The 15,196-nt window shown below is 44.3% G+C and overlaps 1 protein-coding gene across 2 annotated transcripts in view; it reads right to left on the bottom strand.

The window, feature by feature from the left end:
• KCNQ3 (potassium voltage-gated channel subfamily Q member 3) overlaps nt 1–14,854 on the bottom strand; it is a 197,437-nt gene extending 182,583 nt beyond the window's left edge. For both annotated transcript variants that reach the window (XM_031504106.1, XM_021542366.2), the window contains exon 1: nt 14,523–14,854. In XM_031504106.1, coding sequence (XP_031359966.1) covers nt 14,523–14,854 — 332 coding nt within the window. The remainder of the gene's footprint in view (nt 1–14,522) is intronic.
• Nucleotides 14,855–15,196: the final 342 nt, after the last annotated feature.

Genomic DNA, 15,196 nt, shown 5'->3' with positions numbered 1-15,196 from the left:
ACTTCAGGATGAGCTCAAGACCAGCAATGCTCCTGTGGCCACGGTTTACACCAGCATCTGAGGAGACTGAAATGACACATTTAGACATTTACAGGGAAGACATCTACATTTCATCTTAAGCGTCCCAGCACAATTACTGTAACTACTACTACTTCTGTTATGTTACATTATGTTGTTAACAATACAGTTAAGATACAAGTAAATGTCCTTTTCCTGAGTTAATTCATTGCTCATTTGCTTATCTGTTACTAAATTAAAAAAAAAAACAAAAACAAAAACAAAAAAATCAAAAAAAAAGCCCAAGAAAACAACAATCCCCAAATCCAACATATTCCTTGCTATATCCTGCAGTTCTGCTTAATCACCAGCCAAGAATATACAAAACCATTGATTTAGCCCATATTTTGCAGCTAAGATATAGTCTACAGCTGTCTTCTAGAAAATTCTTCAAGTTAGGTTTAAAAATGACAAGTGGAAAATTGATAATTTCTTGTGCTAATTCTTTCAGCTGATATCTGATCTGCTATTAGACCTTATGTATAGACTGAATTTATCTTGCATCACCTTCCAATCATGCTATATCATCATTTATGCCATTAAAAAGCCCTCTAGTAAAACAGAATCTCCATCTCCATAGCCTGGAACAAACACTGATGGAAATCTCAGATTAATGCTAATAAATACATTATCTACTTCAAGTTGCTGGGAAATTAACTCATGGTAGAGTAAGTGAAAACAAGCATTGCCAGTGAAGACAGATTTCCATCTGCTCAAAATCTCTTTTCTTCACTCATCCTAATGATGTTTTCTTTAGAGTTACTGTTTCCAGAAAACTATAAGGTATTATTCCATAACAGCAGATTTTCCCTATGGTGTCCAAAAAAACATTGCTTTGGAGGTGATTATGTCCTCCATTGGTGTCTGGGAGCAATGTTCTTTCTCATCCCATTTGCTGGGGAATGTGGTGACTCAGGCACTCACAGCCCTGGCTATGTGCTCAATTGCTACAGAAAGTTGCTGTCCATTTATTGGCACACCAAAAGCTCCTGTCTTTAATTTCTTGGTTAGCAACACCAGCAGCAAATGGAGCTGCAAACTAGAACATGGTATTATCATCTTGACTCTGGGAGCAACAGCTGCAGCTGTGACACCAGCTGTGCATGAAGTAACATATAGGTCATGAATGATGCTGAGCTCCTGAACCACTTCCTCCTACCACTGAGACCAGGGACAGACATTAGTTCCATTTGTATCCTTTCTGGGAAGATAAATGGGTGTCCACCTCCACTTCTTATTCCCTCTTTCTTGAGAGAACAGCTGAGTCACCACAAGGAAACTGTTACCTCCACAGGTCATCAATAAATCACTCTTTCCCAATACCATCGCCACCCCTGGGCAAAGAGTGATCAGGAACTGTGACTCAGAGGTGTGTGGGCCTGAGTCTCAGCAGCTCTACAAGCTTCTCCTGCAAGGATTTGTTTGTGTAGGGACTCAAAAAGCCTTGCCCTAAGTCACAGGTAGCCTGCTGGAAGGACCTAACCCCTGGATGCCATATTCCCGTCACAAGGAGATTCAGAGATAATTCTTGCATCTAAACTACCTTGCTCCATATGGATAAAGGAATTCTTGATGAGACCTGACTCTGGGGGAATAGAGGCACAGTTTTAATCCTGACATAGATGAACCCAATGTCAAAATCCAAAAAGTTAAAAAAAGAGGGGTAGAAAAGATCAAAAAAGTAAATACAGCTATGTATGAGTAAGAGACAACTTGCATGTCAGCTCCATCAACCTGCTATCAGCACTTAGGCCAAGGGATTTTAAGTCAAATTCAACTCTGCTGTCCCAGTCACTTAATGTAGGAAAGGCAGAGCTGGAGGATCCAGTGATTGGTGCCGTTCTTCAGTAGTGAGGTGACAAATGCCACCAAGAGAAAGGGAAGATGGGATTGCGTGAGGGACAGGGAGAAAGAGATGAGACAGTGAGAAAGAGTTGTAGAGATGAGACTGAATGATTCTTCTGGATGATTAAAAAAATGGTGGAAATAGCAAATTGCAACCTCTGTTAAGAAAAAAAAAAAAAGTCACTGGGGAAGACTTTCATCTTCAATGAACTCTACTGATCAATGAAAACTACACACAGCATTTCCTGGAGTCAGTACTCCGAAGACAGACAACACTGGTTTGGGTTAGCCTAGAGACACACAACTCCCTTTGTAGCTAAATATGAACACTGATTGCTCTGCAGTGGGCTGACCTGGCCAGCATCTCTGTCTAGATGTTACACCTCACTTCTGTCTGTGCACACTGAGGAGTAAATGGAGTGGGGAGAGAGAAAACTCTCCGAAAACTCTGGGCCCAGAAGTCTGCACGTTTTGTGAAATACATTAAACAACATATTCTGCAAAGAGCAACCAAATTTATTGTTCCCCAAATATAATGGAGTTCAAACCTTGGAGATGCACAAAACTCAACTGGATAGAGCCCCAAACAACCTGATTTGAGTTTAAAGTTAACCTTGCTCTGTGAACAGGACTGGAGACCTCTAAAACATTCCATTTTAAAAGGTTTTATGATTTCAGTTGTCAACTCCCCCTACAGCCCCAATATCAAATATGACCTACACCAAGAAATATAAAGAAAGACAGCCCTTCGCTTGCACAACTTCCCCAGTTTATCTGCACTGGATTTGTCACCCAGTTAACTGGATTTATGAGGAAGGGAAAAATTCTCTCTCATTTTTGAGGAGCAAGGAGGGAAGGAAAGCCTCCATGTTTGAATAAACCAGCCCCCAACATGAAGGAAACAAGCTGTGACCACCACAGAGTGAACACTGGCAGCTCTGGGATAGGTTGGTGCTCACTTGGTATTCTGCCAAGGGATCATCTCTCCTATTTACCTCACTCCTCAAGCTGTCTTACACTACTGTGAGGACAAGTGTGTTGTGTGCAAGTCTTTGATCCTGGCCTCTGGTACAAGCAGAATATCCATAAAGATAAAAATATTTTATATTGGATCCAGAACAAGCTTGTGGTGCAGCAGCCAAATCCAATTGTTCCTCTGACTGTAATAGATCTACTCTACATTTGCACTGACTTGACTAAAAGCAGTTGCTGGCTCAGTATTTCTGCAAAAACAAGCAAAACACAAACTAGCAGCTGTTAAAGGAATACATCACCACCCAAATACACTTCTTTATATCCGGGCATTTGCATGCATTCAGATTTCATACAGTTTTTCAATGATTTTCAACATTAGGTCCAATTATGCTGGTGTCCTGCTTCAGCTGGTGTATGAAAGTGAACATGCCCTTGAAAATACTGAGTGGTGCTTACATATCTGCAAAATCTCCAATTTAATACAGAACACTGTAGCACTTAAAAAATTGTCTGGGCCCATGAATGACCCTCATGATCACCCTCATCCACATCAGGTTATTTGAACTGACCTTGTTACAGGCTTTAAAAAGACAATGTTCAAGCCACCCTCAAAATGTCTTCTGATCCCCAAAAAAACCCTAGAAAACAGCAATGCCTGTTCATTGATTTTTGGAGGTAATTTTGAGTGATGTAGTCAAGAAGACCAATGCAAATGGACAGAAATTCAGGAATAGGAAGGAGGAGGACTGATGCTGGCAAACTGCCAGCACAGAAGCTTCTGTGCCCAGGTAAACACAAGAGACAAAGGGAAAAAACAGTCAATCACAGCCTTGGATTTGAAGCCCACTGCAACAGGTAGATATGTCTGGGTTTGAATGTGACCTCAAGATCAACTGCAATTACCATCAGAAATCAAAAGCAAATTTATGTCAGAGCTCAGGGAGATAAAGCCCAAGGCAAAACAGAAAACAAAAGGAAGGTGGAAAGTTCAATTCAAAAATCCCAACTAGAGAAAACTATTGAAATGTTATTTTCTTTGGCAGAATGTCAAGGATGAATGTAGGCTTGTCATAGGATAGGATACTAAGTAGCAACATATATAAAGCTCTTGAGGAAAGAGAATTATAAGTGAGCCTAATCCTAATAAAAGTCTATGTAATAATAAGAATAATATTCCTCTTGTCTTTAGAGGTATAACTCATTTGTCTAAACATGTCTTTTACTGCAGACATTTACCAAAGATCAACTCCTGCTAGACAAGGGAGAGTTACTCAGTGGAGCTGAAGCTGTGATTTATCTCCATGTAAAGCAGACTTCCACATCTGGCTGGATGAATTCCACCCTAAATTCTATTGATTGTATTGACTAAATCTCCACTGACTATAAAGAGAAGCTAAATACCTACTGCACACACAGAACCCTACATGAACATATTTACATTTAGCTGTCCTAATGTGGCTTTGATCCTTGCCCCTCAGGTCAGGCAGAAAGTTTCACATTCCTCCGGTGTTTTCACTGCAAATACCTAAATTTAAATTAGATCCATGAGGTCTCCTTTGTAGTCAGGGAAGAGTTTTAGGCGCTGCAAGATGTGATTAATCTCACCCATTTTAAAATTGTCTTTAGAATGAGATTAATTGAACTCCAGAAATTTCCATTTCCTGTTTTTTTCCAGCAGCAATAAAAGAATTCCAGACAGGTACCTCAGATAATGTGCTAGATGGATGGATCCCATTGTGGAAAGACTGACACTCAAGCCCTGAGGAAGAGCAAGGAAATGCAACTTGTGGAAGTAATTTAACACTGAAGAGAGAAGTGTATTTGACACTGTACTATGTGATAGCACCATATTCTGAGAGGAGGAACTGTGATGAGCCTCTGCCAGATCCCATCTCTGCACCCAGGACCTGACAAGGAAATGGAGGAACATCTACAATAATGAGTGAAACACTATCAGGAGAAATAGCAAAATATCAGCATCCACACAACTAGGAATATCTTCACATTTTACACAAGAAGCTTGTTAATGAATGATCAGTGGGCTCTTCCTCCTGGATTTCTATCACAAAAATGTATTTTTTTTGTTAATATGCCAAGATGTGGGGGTGAAGTGTTGAAACCTCCATGGGAGGGAGTTTGATCAGCACAAGCAGTGTTGAAACAGAATAAGGCAAAAGCCATGGCAAAGTCCCATGAACAGGAAGGAGAAAAGATGTAGAATGTAAAATATGGTATTGAACACACACCTAGGGTGAAACCTTTATTATTTCAGTGGGGTAGGATTTCTTGGGCCTTTGTCTAAATGAAAGATCTTATCACAGGGGTAATGGTTTGAAACTAAGAGCATCAACTTAGACTAAATGTAAGGAAGATTCTTTTTACAATGAAGATGATAAAACACCGGTACAGGTTGCCCAGAGAGGTGGTGGATGCCCCATCCCCAGAAACATTCAAGGCCAGGTTGGATGGGGCTTTGAGCAACCTGCTGAAACTGAAGGTGTTCTTGCCCACAGCAGTGAGGTTGAACTAGACCTTTAAAGATCACCTCCAACTTAAATTATTTTGAGATTCTATCCCAAAAAGTGGCTTTTTGCACGGACCCAAAAGGATAACCTAGAAGTGGTAAGATCTCACATATAAGAATGACACTTGTTCTAGCCCAAAGATGCTCGTCCCAGCTCTCTGTTCCCAAGGCCAGCTGGCATGAGTGGTGTCCCCACCACTGACCTCACCTGCCTCCAAGGCAGGGAGCCCCACCCAGACTCCTGCTGGGGTGGTGCCAGGTCTGTGGCAGCACCTGATCTGTGCCCAGTCACCTCAGAACAGAACCACCACCCAGCAGTGTCCTGCTGCCAGTCAGAGCCTGTCGCTGCTTGGGAACACGCCTGGCACACTTTGACATTAGCCAAGACAAGGCTAATGACTGCTCTGAGCATGGGCAAAGCTGCTGGCACAGCTGCAGAGCAAGGCTGGTCCTGGGCTGCATCTGCTGCCAGGGCACAGAAGTGTCTGAGGTGTGATCAGGGAGCCTCAGCTGTGTGCACTGAAATCCTCCCAGCACCTCTCACAGGAGCAGCAGTGTTAGCAAAGGTAGAAGAGCAAATTCCAGTTTGTGTAATTACCTTCCTAAACTAATTCCCCTGCAATTTCAATCAGCTGCTCTTGACATTCCCTCCTCAGGGTGTAATCCCTCCTCATAAACACTCTGAGCCTGCAGGGAGAGGCATGCACAGAGTGAAGATAAGCAGAGCTGACTCTGCACTGCTGAGAACTGGTGGGCAGCTCCCCACCAGGAGCGTTGGGGATTTCAATATCAGTCCCTCAACAGCTGCACTTGCTTCTCTTCCATCCCCACTGAAAGCAAAAAATTTTACACTCTGAATTTACAGTCAGTGGGGAATGTCTTGTAAAGAGTCTTCTGGTTAAAGATTAACATCTCTTGTCACTGACCTAAAGTTAGGTACAGCCCAACTCTAATGGCTCCTATAAAACATAGAAGAGCTAAGACCTGGATTGTTTGGGATATTTAAGCTTTCAGCATTGCTTTATCTCTACTCCAGTGGTGGATGGTGCCAGGAACAATTAATTATTTTGTTGTTTGAGATACACACCATGTCAAAAGCATGAAAAAGAGGAGATGGAGAGATAACAATTAAAAGCATATCACAGAACTAAATAGATAAAAATAGCCTGAAACTCAGGTTTGAACAAAAAGAAATGAGGAAATATTTGCAGTTTTGACACAGGTGTAATATCTCATAAAATCTTTGGTTTGGTATTAATTCAGATGGCTGGGAGAAACTATGTGACATTAAAAACTGCATCCAGAGCTATAAACAAAACCCTAAAAAATTACATTGTATTAACCAGGAAGCGGGAAAGTTATTATTTAATGAAATGATGAATGGTGTTTGTTAGTTCTGGCCTTACTAACTGTTTCCTTAATGATCTAGAAAAAGAACTAAACTGAATATTAGCAAAACTTTGAGGTACTAATCTAGCAGGTGATCAAAACACTAGTGAGGACAGAATAAATTAAATATAAAAGCACTTGAGATTAAAAAAAAAAAAACACCACTGGAGAGTCAACATGGCAATCACAAACTAACACAGGTTGCCAAAGGAGTGCAAAACACACTCATGCTGCTCTCAGCCACAGCTCTGAAAATACGGAGACAAGTGAGATCCAAGTATCCATGAAATGAAATAAAGTGTGGAAAGTCAAAGGAAGTAAAAGACAGCAGCAAACCAGAGAGGATGAGGATTCCTCCTCTGTCACTGCCATACACTGGATCTCTGCAGCTCCACCACCATGTGCCAGCAACTGAGAAAAATTAAAGCAGGAAAGACTTTGGCAAGATTAATCACAAGGCAGAGGGGAGTCAGAGCAAAAGCCATCTCAAGAGACACCCAGATGTGTCTCATCTCAGGGTCTCAGCATCTCTCCAACTGAGATATAGCAGAGAGATTGGTGTAATATTTAGAGATATTACACCTTCACTTCTGCAGGGTTTGCACCACTAACAAGGACAAGGTGGTGTCCTGGTGACTACAACCAGAGGTGGTCATTAAGCTGTGGGGAGGCTGAAAATGGGTGATGGATCCTGTGAAGAACTTGACCTTAGGAGGATCCCACCAGGCCTGAGTGGAACAATGAGCTGGTTGTACAGAGGAAGATGATGGTACCTCATGCTGCTTTCCACCAAATCCCAGTCACACTCTTCTGCTCTGGATTACCTCAGTGCCACCTTGGATAGGTTCCTCCTGACTTCAGTGGGATCTTTCATTTGCTCCAAGTTAAAAACACATTTATGCAATTTGCTCACTTAAGACTGGGAAAGGCAGTTTACAGATTTCCAGACTGGAAGTTCTCCAAAAGTGCCTTTTTCCAAGTAGGTTACCAAAACCTAAATATCTCAGGGCATGTCCCTCTCCACAGAAAATGCTAAGTTTCCCAGCTACCATCCTAAGACAGAAGACAGAATACGCTTAACAGCTCTTGTGGAGCTTATTCCCTGCAAAGCTATTAATATTTAAGTTATCCCTTTTAGTACAGTATCTGCCAGAAGCAATAGCAGATGCATGGGTCCATTCTTTCTGTAAAGTTTCATGCACAAGAGAGTATGGGATTCTTAAATACAAAAAGGGAATATAATGTTATTAAACACAAGAATAAACATTATCATTTATTTATACCATGCAAGGCTGATCATGGTAGTACCCAGCCACCTGGCTGTGTCTAAGGTCACCAGTTTTTAAGTTTATAAACAACATATAAATTATCTTAATGCTTACTTGATCAATTTTGATCAGAAAGTTTCTTCCAGGTATTAAATCAAATTCCTCAAGTTCAGACCTTGTCCTTGAATATGCATGCCATTGTATGACCTTCCACATGCATCTCAATGCCACAAAGGACTTCTTGACAGTCAAGGTACACAGAATTATGTTCTACATACGTGCACAGGTTTGCATGTTGGGTGAGCTATAAATAAAAATGAATATGAGGGCTATCCAAAAAAAAAAAAGAAATGTGCTGATTGAGTGGATTCTGAGGTGACCTTTGGGAGAAGTAGGAACAGCTGGGGCACCTTCATGTTCACCTGCACACAAAAACACACAGTGATATATGACTGGCATTATATGTATGTATTGTTTTTGTTTAATCCAGCTATTAATACACATAGACTTCAGTTACTATTTATTTCCATTAAATTTGTTTTGAGTGCTCCTACATTTTACAGCAAAATGAGCAAAACAGGCATAGAAAGACTCTCCATGCTCATTTTTGTACCCTTTCCCCAATCTCTCTTTCAGATTACAACAAGAAGTAAAGCTCAGGTGTCCTCTGCAGCCAGCAGCTGTCCCAAGCAGTGCACAGACCCTGCTGTGCCCCACCATGATCCATTGTTTGCAACAATGAACAAACAGAGGCATGTGAAGAGGCTGGGATGGCTTTTATGAAGAGTGATACCTCTGACCAGAGTCCAGGCTGAAGATGCTGAGATAAATCTAGTCCTGGGCTTTCCCACTGACAGCATCTCCAGAGCTGCTGGGGTGGCACAGAGATGCTGCTGCTCCTCACACCAAGTGTCCCAAAAGAGAAGAAAAATGTGATTTTCTGGCTGCTGCAGAGGCTTTGCTATATCATTGCTTGATTAACTGATTGAATTTGGGACTGTTCAGTTTTATAGACCTAACACCAGGGACTATGACTCCTGTTTGAGGAGCTATTCCTCAGCTGGGCTGGCAGCATTGAAAGACCAACTGCTGAGTGTTTGCTGGCACTGGCAGCACTCCTTTCCCCCAAAATGCTGGACACCATGGATTCCTCTGCCCATCCAGACGTGGCTGGTCTGAGCTGGGGAGTGAACTTGCAGCAGGGTGCTCAGGGACCTGCAGGGGGACACTGAGGCACACCCTGTGCACCATGCAGCCCTGTACCTGCAGCTCCCACGAGCCACGGCAGTACAGAAACTTGGCAAGTGGCAGGGCAGCCATGGCAACATCGAATACAGGGCACACCAATCCAGCCTGGGGGTACCCACTGTGGGGTGGGTCTTGCTCTGAGCACTGATGCCCAAGCACAAAGATTTGAGGCTGAAGGTGAACATTTATTCCCACCAAAGGGCTTGGTCCATGATTTCAAAGGAAGTTTGGATGTTTAAGCAAGCACTGGGCACCTGTGAGCTGCTGAAGGGATTCCAGAGCTGCAGCTGGGGATCACCACTCATTACCCAGGCAGTGGCTTCCCCAGGCTGTGCTACCCCTTGTCATTCCCCCCAGCAGATCCCAGCTTTCCTCTGTCATGCCAGCTGATGCCAGCAGCTGAGCTACAGTCACATCCCCCCAACCACACACAATGCCAGGGCGGCTCCACAAGCCTCGGTGGAGCTGCAGGAGCAGAGGTGTGTGGTTAGGTCTCCAATGACTAAAACTTCATTAGTTTTTACAAAGCATACTGCAGAATATTTATCCATGCATTATGATGAATTAGCATAAATAATTAAAGCAGAGCTCATATTGGCACACACATAAGCAAAGGGCACTCGCTAATGGACCAGGCTGACTCTGCTGCTCTAGGGACTCACTTAGATACAAGTTCATGCCAAAAAAGCCAAGAAAGGATTCATAGTTGTCCCTCTTTTTACCCCAAACCTGCTCCCATCTCCCTCCAGATGGCTCACAGAGTCTGGAGGGTGACCACATCTTGTGGAGCATCTCCTGAAGGGTGAAGAGGAAAATAATAGAAAGCCTCCAGACCTTCAACCTGTTCCCCAAATCCCATGACACACTTTCCTGCAAACAGCCCACCTACAGCCAGTCATGCAAGAGGTGCTTGCCGGTGCTTCCCAGAAACGCTGCTGCTTTGATGGATCGTGTGACTCTGCCTCCTCTTTTATTCCAGGTACTGAAAGAAGATTGCATGGCAAACAGAGAAGGTTTCTCTCATGCTCCCCATGGCTTCCCCCTGACATCAGCAGGTACATCGCAGTGATCTACACCAGCAGAGTGCAGGTGATATTGCAGACTTCCCCAAAAAGAAATATATCATCCCAAATCTTTACCTAGTCTTTTTTTCCATTAAAGTAAAGGCTGTAGTTGTCTCAGAAGATGATATGAAAATGAGAATATCTCCTAGTTACCTCTCCTTCATCCTCTCTTAAAGTCAGGTTAAAAATTTTCCACAAATTGCAATTCCAAACAATCTGTATTATATTACCTTTCTGTACTCTGTTCTTTACCCACCAAATATTATGTGCTTATGACTAAAAACAACACTGGAAAAATAAAAATTAAACTTGTTTCAATTTTTCATTCTACTCATTAAAGCTTCTGTGCATAAATAAAGCATTTGGATGGTTTGTGGAGGCGGGCAGGTCTTTAGTCTGTCTCCCTGGCCACAGCACATATCCCACGAGGCACAACTGCAGGGGTTTCCTACAATATATTGCACTGCCTAACACAAAGGGAAATACAGAACATCCTGGGAACAACAGCTGTACCTACAGTGACATGAGCTCAGAAAAGAACAGGGATAGGCTGTAGCCTGACCTGCAACCCCCAAGAGACATTTACAAATGAAATATCTCAAAAATATCTCAAAATCTCAGGTTATTTTATTTTATTTTTTACTGAAAATATTCAGCTAGAGTTTAGCTTTACAGACATGAAATTTTTCATGGGAAAATATTTTTTTCTTACCAAGTAGGACCACTAAGACATTGCCATATTGCCAAGAACACCATGAACTCTGGTGACCCAACAAAGGGGAACATCATGAGGGACAACTAAATCTTTTGTCTAGTAGAGCTACTAGAGAACCAATGTTTTCAGATGGTAAAGGAAACAGAGCTGGCTTCTTTAGGGACCAAATCCCCTAGGACAAGCTTAGATAAATTCACTTGTACAGAAGAAAGAAGAAGGAAGGATCACAAGGAAAGTATCTGACAACACTTTCTCTTAATTACTGCCAGTGAAAGCTGAATGCTGAAATTGCCATCAGGAATTACTCCCTTTCTCAACTGCACCTCTGTCCCTAGGGCTTGGCAGGGCCTGATCCCATTTATGAGCTCTCCCTGAATTACTTCCTTCGACTGAATCATTTCAGAGCACCCAATGCCAGCTAAAGCCAGCCTTTATGAGAGGCAGAGCTGGAGCCTCATTTATGTGCACATTACAGCAGTGAGATCCACTCAGGATGCTGAGCCCTCTGCAGCCACTTGTGCATCTCTGTATGCTTTAACGAGATCCCATTTGTACCACTCTTTCAAAAGTTGTGGCATCCAAAGCTTTCACACAGACCTTGTCAAAGCCCCTTCCTGCCCTCACACACCACCCCCAGCATGTATTGAAAAGTTGCAACCCTCTTGCATCAGCAGCTACCTGCCTCCCAAACCCTGGGATATACGCAATACTGGAGTGCTTTGCATCATCTCTTTGTCAAACACCTCTGAATGCTTGGATCTGTAAAGAATTCATCACATCCAGACATCCTGAAATCCCTTTTGGCCCTCAGCTGTTTATTCTCTAGTTATTTGTATATGACCACAACAATTCTTATTGGTTAATTTTGGGTGCATGGCACTTACTGCAAAGATACTCAGAAGATGAGACAAATTGTGATATGCCGTTAAGATAAACATAAATGGGACTTTCCTTAAAAATTAAAACAGGATCAAATTTGCAGATTTTATGGGAAGACTGGCAATCTCTCACCTTCCCAAGGAAAAGTGTAAACTGTTCTAGTGTGAAAAGAAGCACTGGGAGACTGCTGGGATGGTACTACACCGTGTCACAGCAGCACCTTCAAATGAGAGAGACTCCTTTAAAGAAGGAAAAAAGGTTAAAAGACAATTCATTTGAAGGCAAGAATAAAGACTTTGGGTATCCACTTCGATGCCTCTTCCCCACAGCTCCTGCTCTCAGGCAGGTATTCCTTCTCCAGTGGCAGGAACAAGCTCTGAAGCCTGTCAGCCAGATCTCAGCACACTCTTCCATCACTCTCAGCAGATTCCTTTTGTAGGGTTGGATCCTACAGTGAGGTAAGACCCCACAGCTTCAACCGAGTTCAGAGGGAGCTGAGACTGAACAGAAACTCCGTGGGGCCAACTTGGACAGCAAGATCCTCTGGATATCCTGGGCAGGGATGGAGTGTCTGTGCTGGGCTGACAGACTTGTGCATTTTACTTCCTTTACGGACAAGGACTTCTAGAAGTGTTTTGTTTTGTTTAATTTTCATTAATATTGAATTTGTCACTGATGGTTTTCACGAGGCTGTTACTGACTTTTGTGAGTCAGGCTGACATTTCAGTTTTGCAGGACTGAGTATTCATCAAAGAAAAGTTGACCACACAGTGTCAGGTCCACTCCTAAGAAGGATCAAACCTTACAAACATCATGATTTTTTTCCCATTCTGTGATCCATATTGCATAAGTATCTTAAGGTCAACCACACATCTAGAGAGTTATCTAAAATGAATGCTGTAATTTGGAAATTTTTATACTACTGCAAATAATTGTCAATTATTTTATTCAATTAAATGAATTCAATATTCAATTATATTACTGTCAATTGTCTGAATCTCTTAGCTCACCTGAGCCTCTCCAGACACATCCACTGTCCTATTGCCTATATCCAGACATGAGCCTGTACACAGCTTTGACCCAGCTGCCACAGAGGGGTGCAAACTGCTTGGAATGCTGTGCTGTGTGCTAAAACCTCACTGATGTGTGTGGGCTGACCAAGGCAGGATGAAAGGGCTGACCAAGGCAGGATGAAAGGGCTGCCCCTCTGCCCAGTTGTCACTTTCCTCAGGACATTATGCAATACTGAACACAACAGCAAGCTCCAGACCAAAGAGCCTTCCCAGCAAAACGCACTTCAAGTGCTGTCCCTCCCTGCTTGCTAGCACGAGTTTTCCTATGGCAAAAAGAGGTGAAAGAACCAAAAAAGTGTGACACCATCCAGTTTCCACAGTTTCAGATTTTAAGCACCTGAGTCCCAAGATGTACTTGATGAATAAACAACATCAACTGAAAAGAGGGGAGCAAGCAGTGAATGAGTGGTACACAAGCAGCATTCTAGTAGTTGCCTTTTAATCCTTGCTCAGGGCTAAAACACTGTGAACATCAATAAAAATGTGCCTGAAGGTAAAATCACAGCCCTACATTGAAGTTGTTTATTTGCAGGTGCAAGGACTATGCCAATGATCAGTACTTCCTGAGATCCAGGCTCACAACCCATGCAGCCTAGAGAGCTTTGTCTTTGGCAAATAAACCAATTTCAAAAATCACTGCTTAAATCCTCTGTCACATAAAACTCTGAACACCTTACAGTGCCAAAGAAAAACAGTACCACCGTGATCACTGAAAAACCCCTGGGTTTTCAAGCACGTTCACAACACTAAAGCACACATTTATTTTAATACGACTCTGCCAACTCCATTCTGTGACGTTCACAGAATGATCTTTTTGATATTCTTTATGACAACTTAAGTCAACAGAATTTTTAGGGATGCAAACCAGTTGTCATTCTCTTGACTTGTCACCTATGGGCCATAAAACGAGTTTATTTCCTCTCGGTTCACTTGTGGTCAGTGTAACTTTCTGGCTGACAGCGCTGCAGTGCTCGGGTTTCATGCACTGCGGGGTGATGCTTATCGGACCGAAACCCGATGGTTCTCACTTGACGCTTTCAGCTACGGAAGGAATCGGTTCACTCGCGGTCTGCAACAGCGAGTTGAACCTCACGCTCCGGGTTGAGCTGAACTGGCCGCGTTCCCCTGAAGCACTTCGAGCCTTAAAACCGCTCAGAGCTTGGTTTTCCTGGCATCCCTCCTCCAGTGCCTCAGACACACAGACTCGGGAATGCCACTCCAAGGCAACGTGGAGGTACGGGCAAGACAGAAACAGAGTTAAAAAGCAGCTGCTCCTTTTGGAAAACCCGACGACATGAGAGCAATAAAGCCGCTCAGCAGCACGCCCCGTACCAGACCCTTGCTCCACACACAGCCGGCGCCCGAGCGAGCCCCCGGAGCGCCTGACACCGGGAATGATAAAGCAAAACGGCGGCCCCGGGCGCAGCCCCCCGGGGCAGCCCCGGACGCGCCCCGGGAGCCGCGCTCCGCGCTCCGCGTACTCACACGAAGGCGTGATAGAGCAGCGCCCAGCCGCGGGGTCGTTCCAGGGCGTCGTAGATCAAAGTTTGGATGCGGCGGTACCTGGCGTGGTTCCGCTTCACCGGGCGGCTCAGGGGGGTCTTCGCCAGCAGCCCCAGTCCCGGCGGGCTCCGCTTGCCGCCCTCCTCCTTCCCGCCGCCCTCCAGCAGCAGCGTCCCGTCGCGGTCGCCGCCGGTGCCCAGGGCCAGCGAGCCCTGCTCGGGGTCGCCGCCCGCCGCCGCTCGCCGCCCCGCGGCCGCCGCCGCCCCGCCGGCCGCGCTACCGCCCGCCGCGCCGCGCCGCGCCTTCAGCCCCATGGTCGCCGGCGGGCCCCGGAGGCGAGCTGCAGATCGGCGGCGACAGCCCCGGGAGCCCCAGGGCCATGATCCGAGCTCGCCGTCCCTCCCCCCAAAATGACTTCTCTATATATTTATATATATATTCATCTGTGAATGTATGTGTGTATATATATATATGTATACATATATATATATGTCTGGAGGGAGGGGGTAAGAAGCGGTGGGCAGGGGGAGGCGGTCACATCCCCGTCAGGTCACCCCCGCCGGCGGGCAGGCGAGCGGCGCGCACCTGGGCCGGCGCGAGGGAGGGGAATCATCGCGGAGTTTATTTACCAGCCCGATGCCCGAGCCCCTGCTTCC

Source organism: Lonchura striata, chromosome 1, assembly GCF_046129695.1.
Source record: "Lonchura striata isolate bLonStr1 chromosome 1, bLonStr1.mat, whole genome shotgun sequence".
NCBI classification, from domain to species: Eukaryota; Metazoa; Chordata; class Aves; order Passeriformes; family Estrildidae; genus Lonchura; species Lonchura striata.
This window is presented reverse-complemented; position numbering and strand designations above follow the sequence as displayed.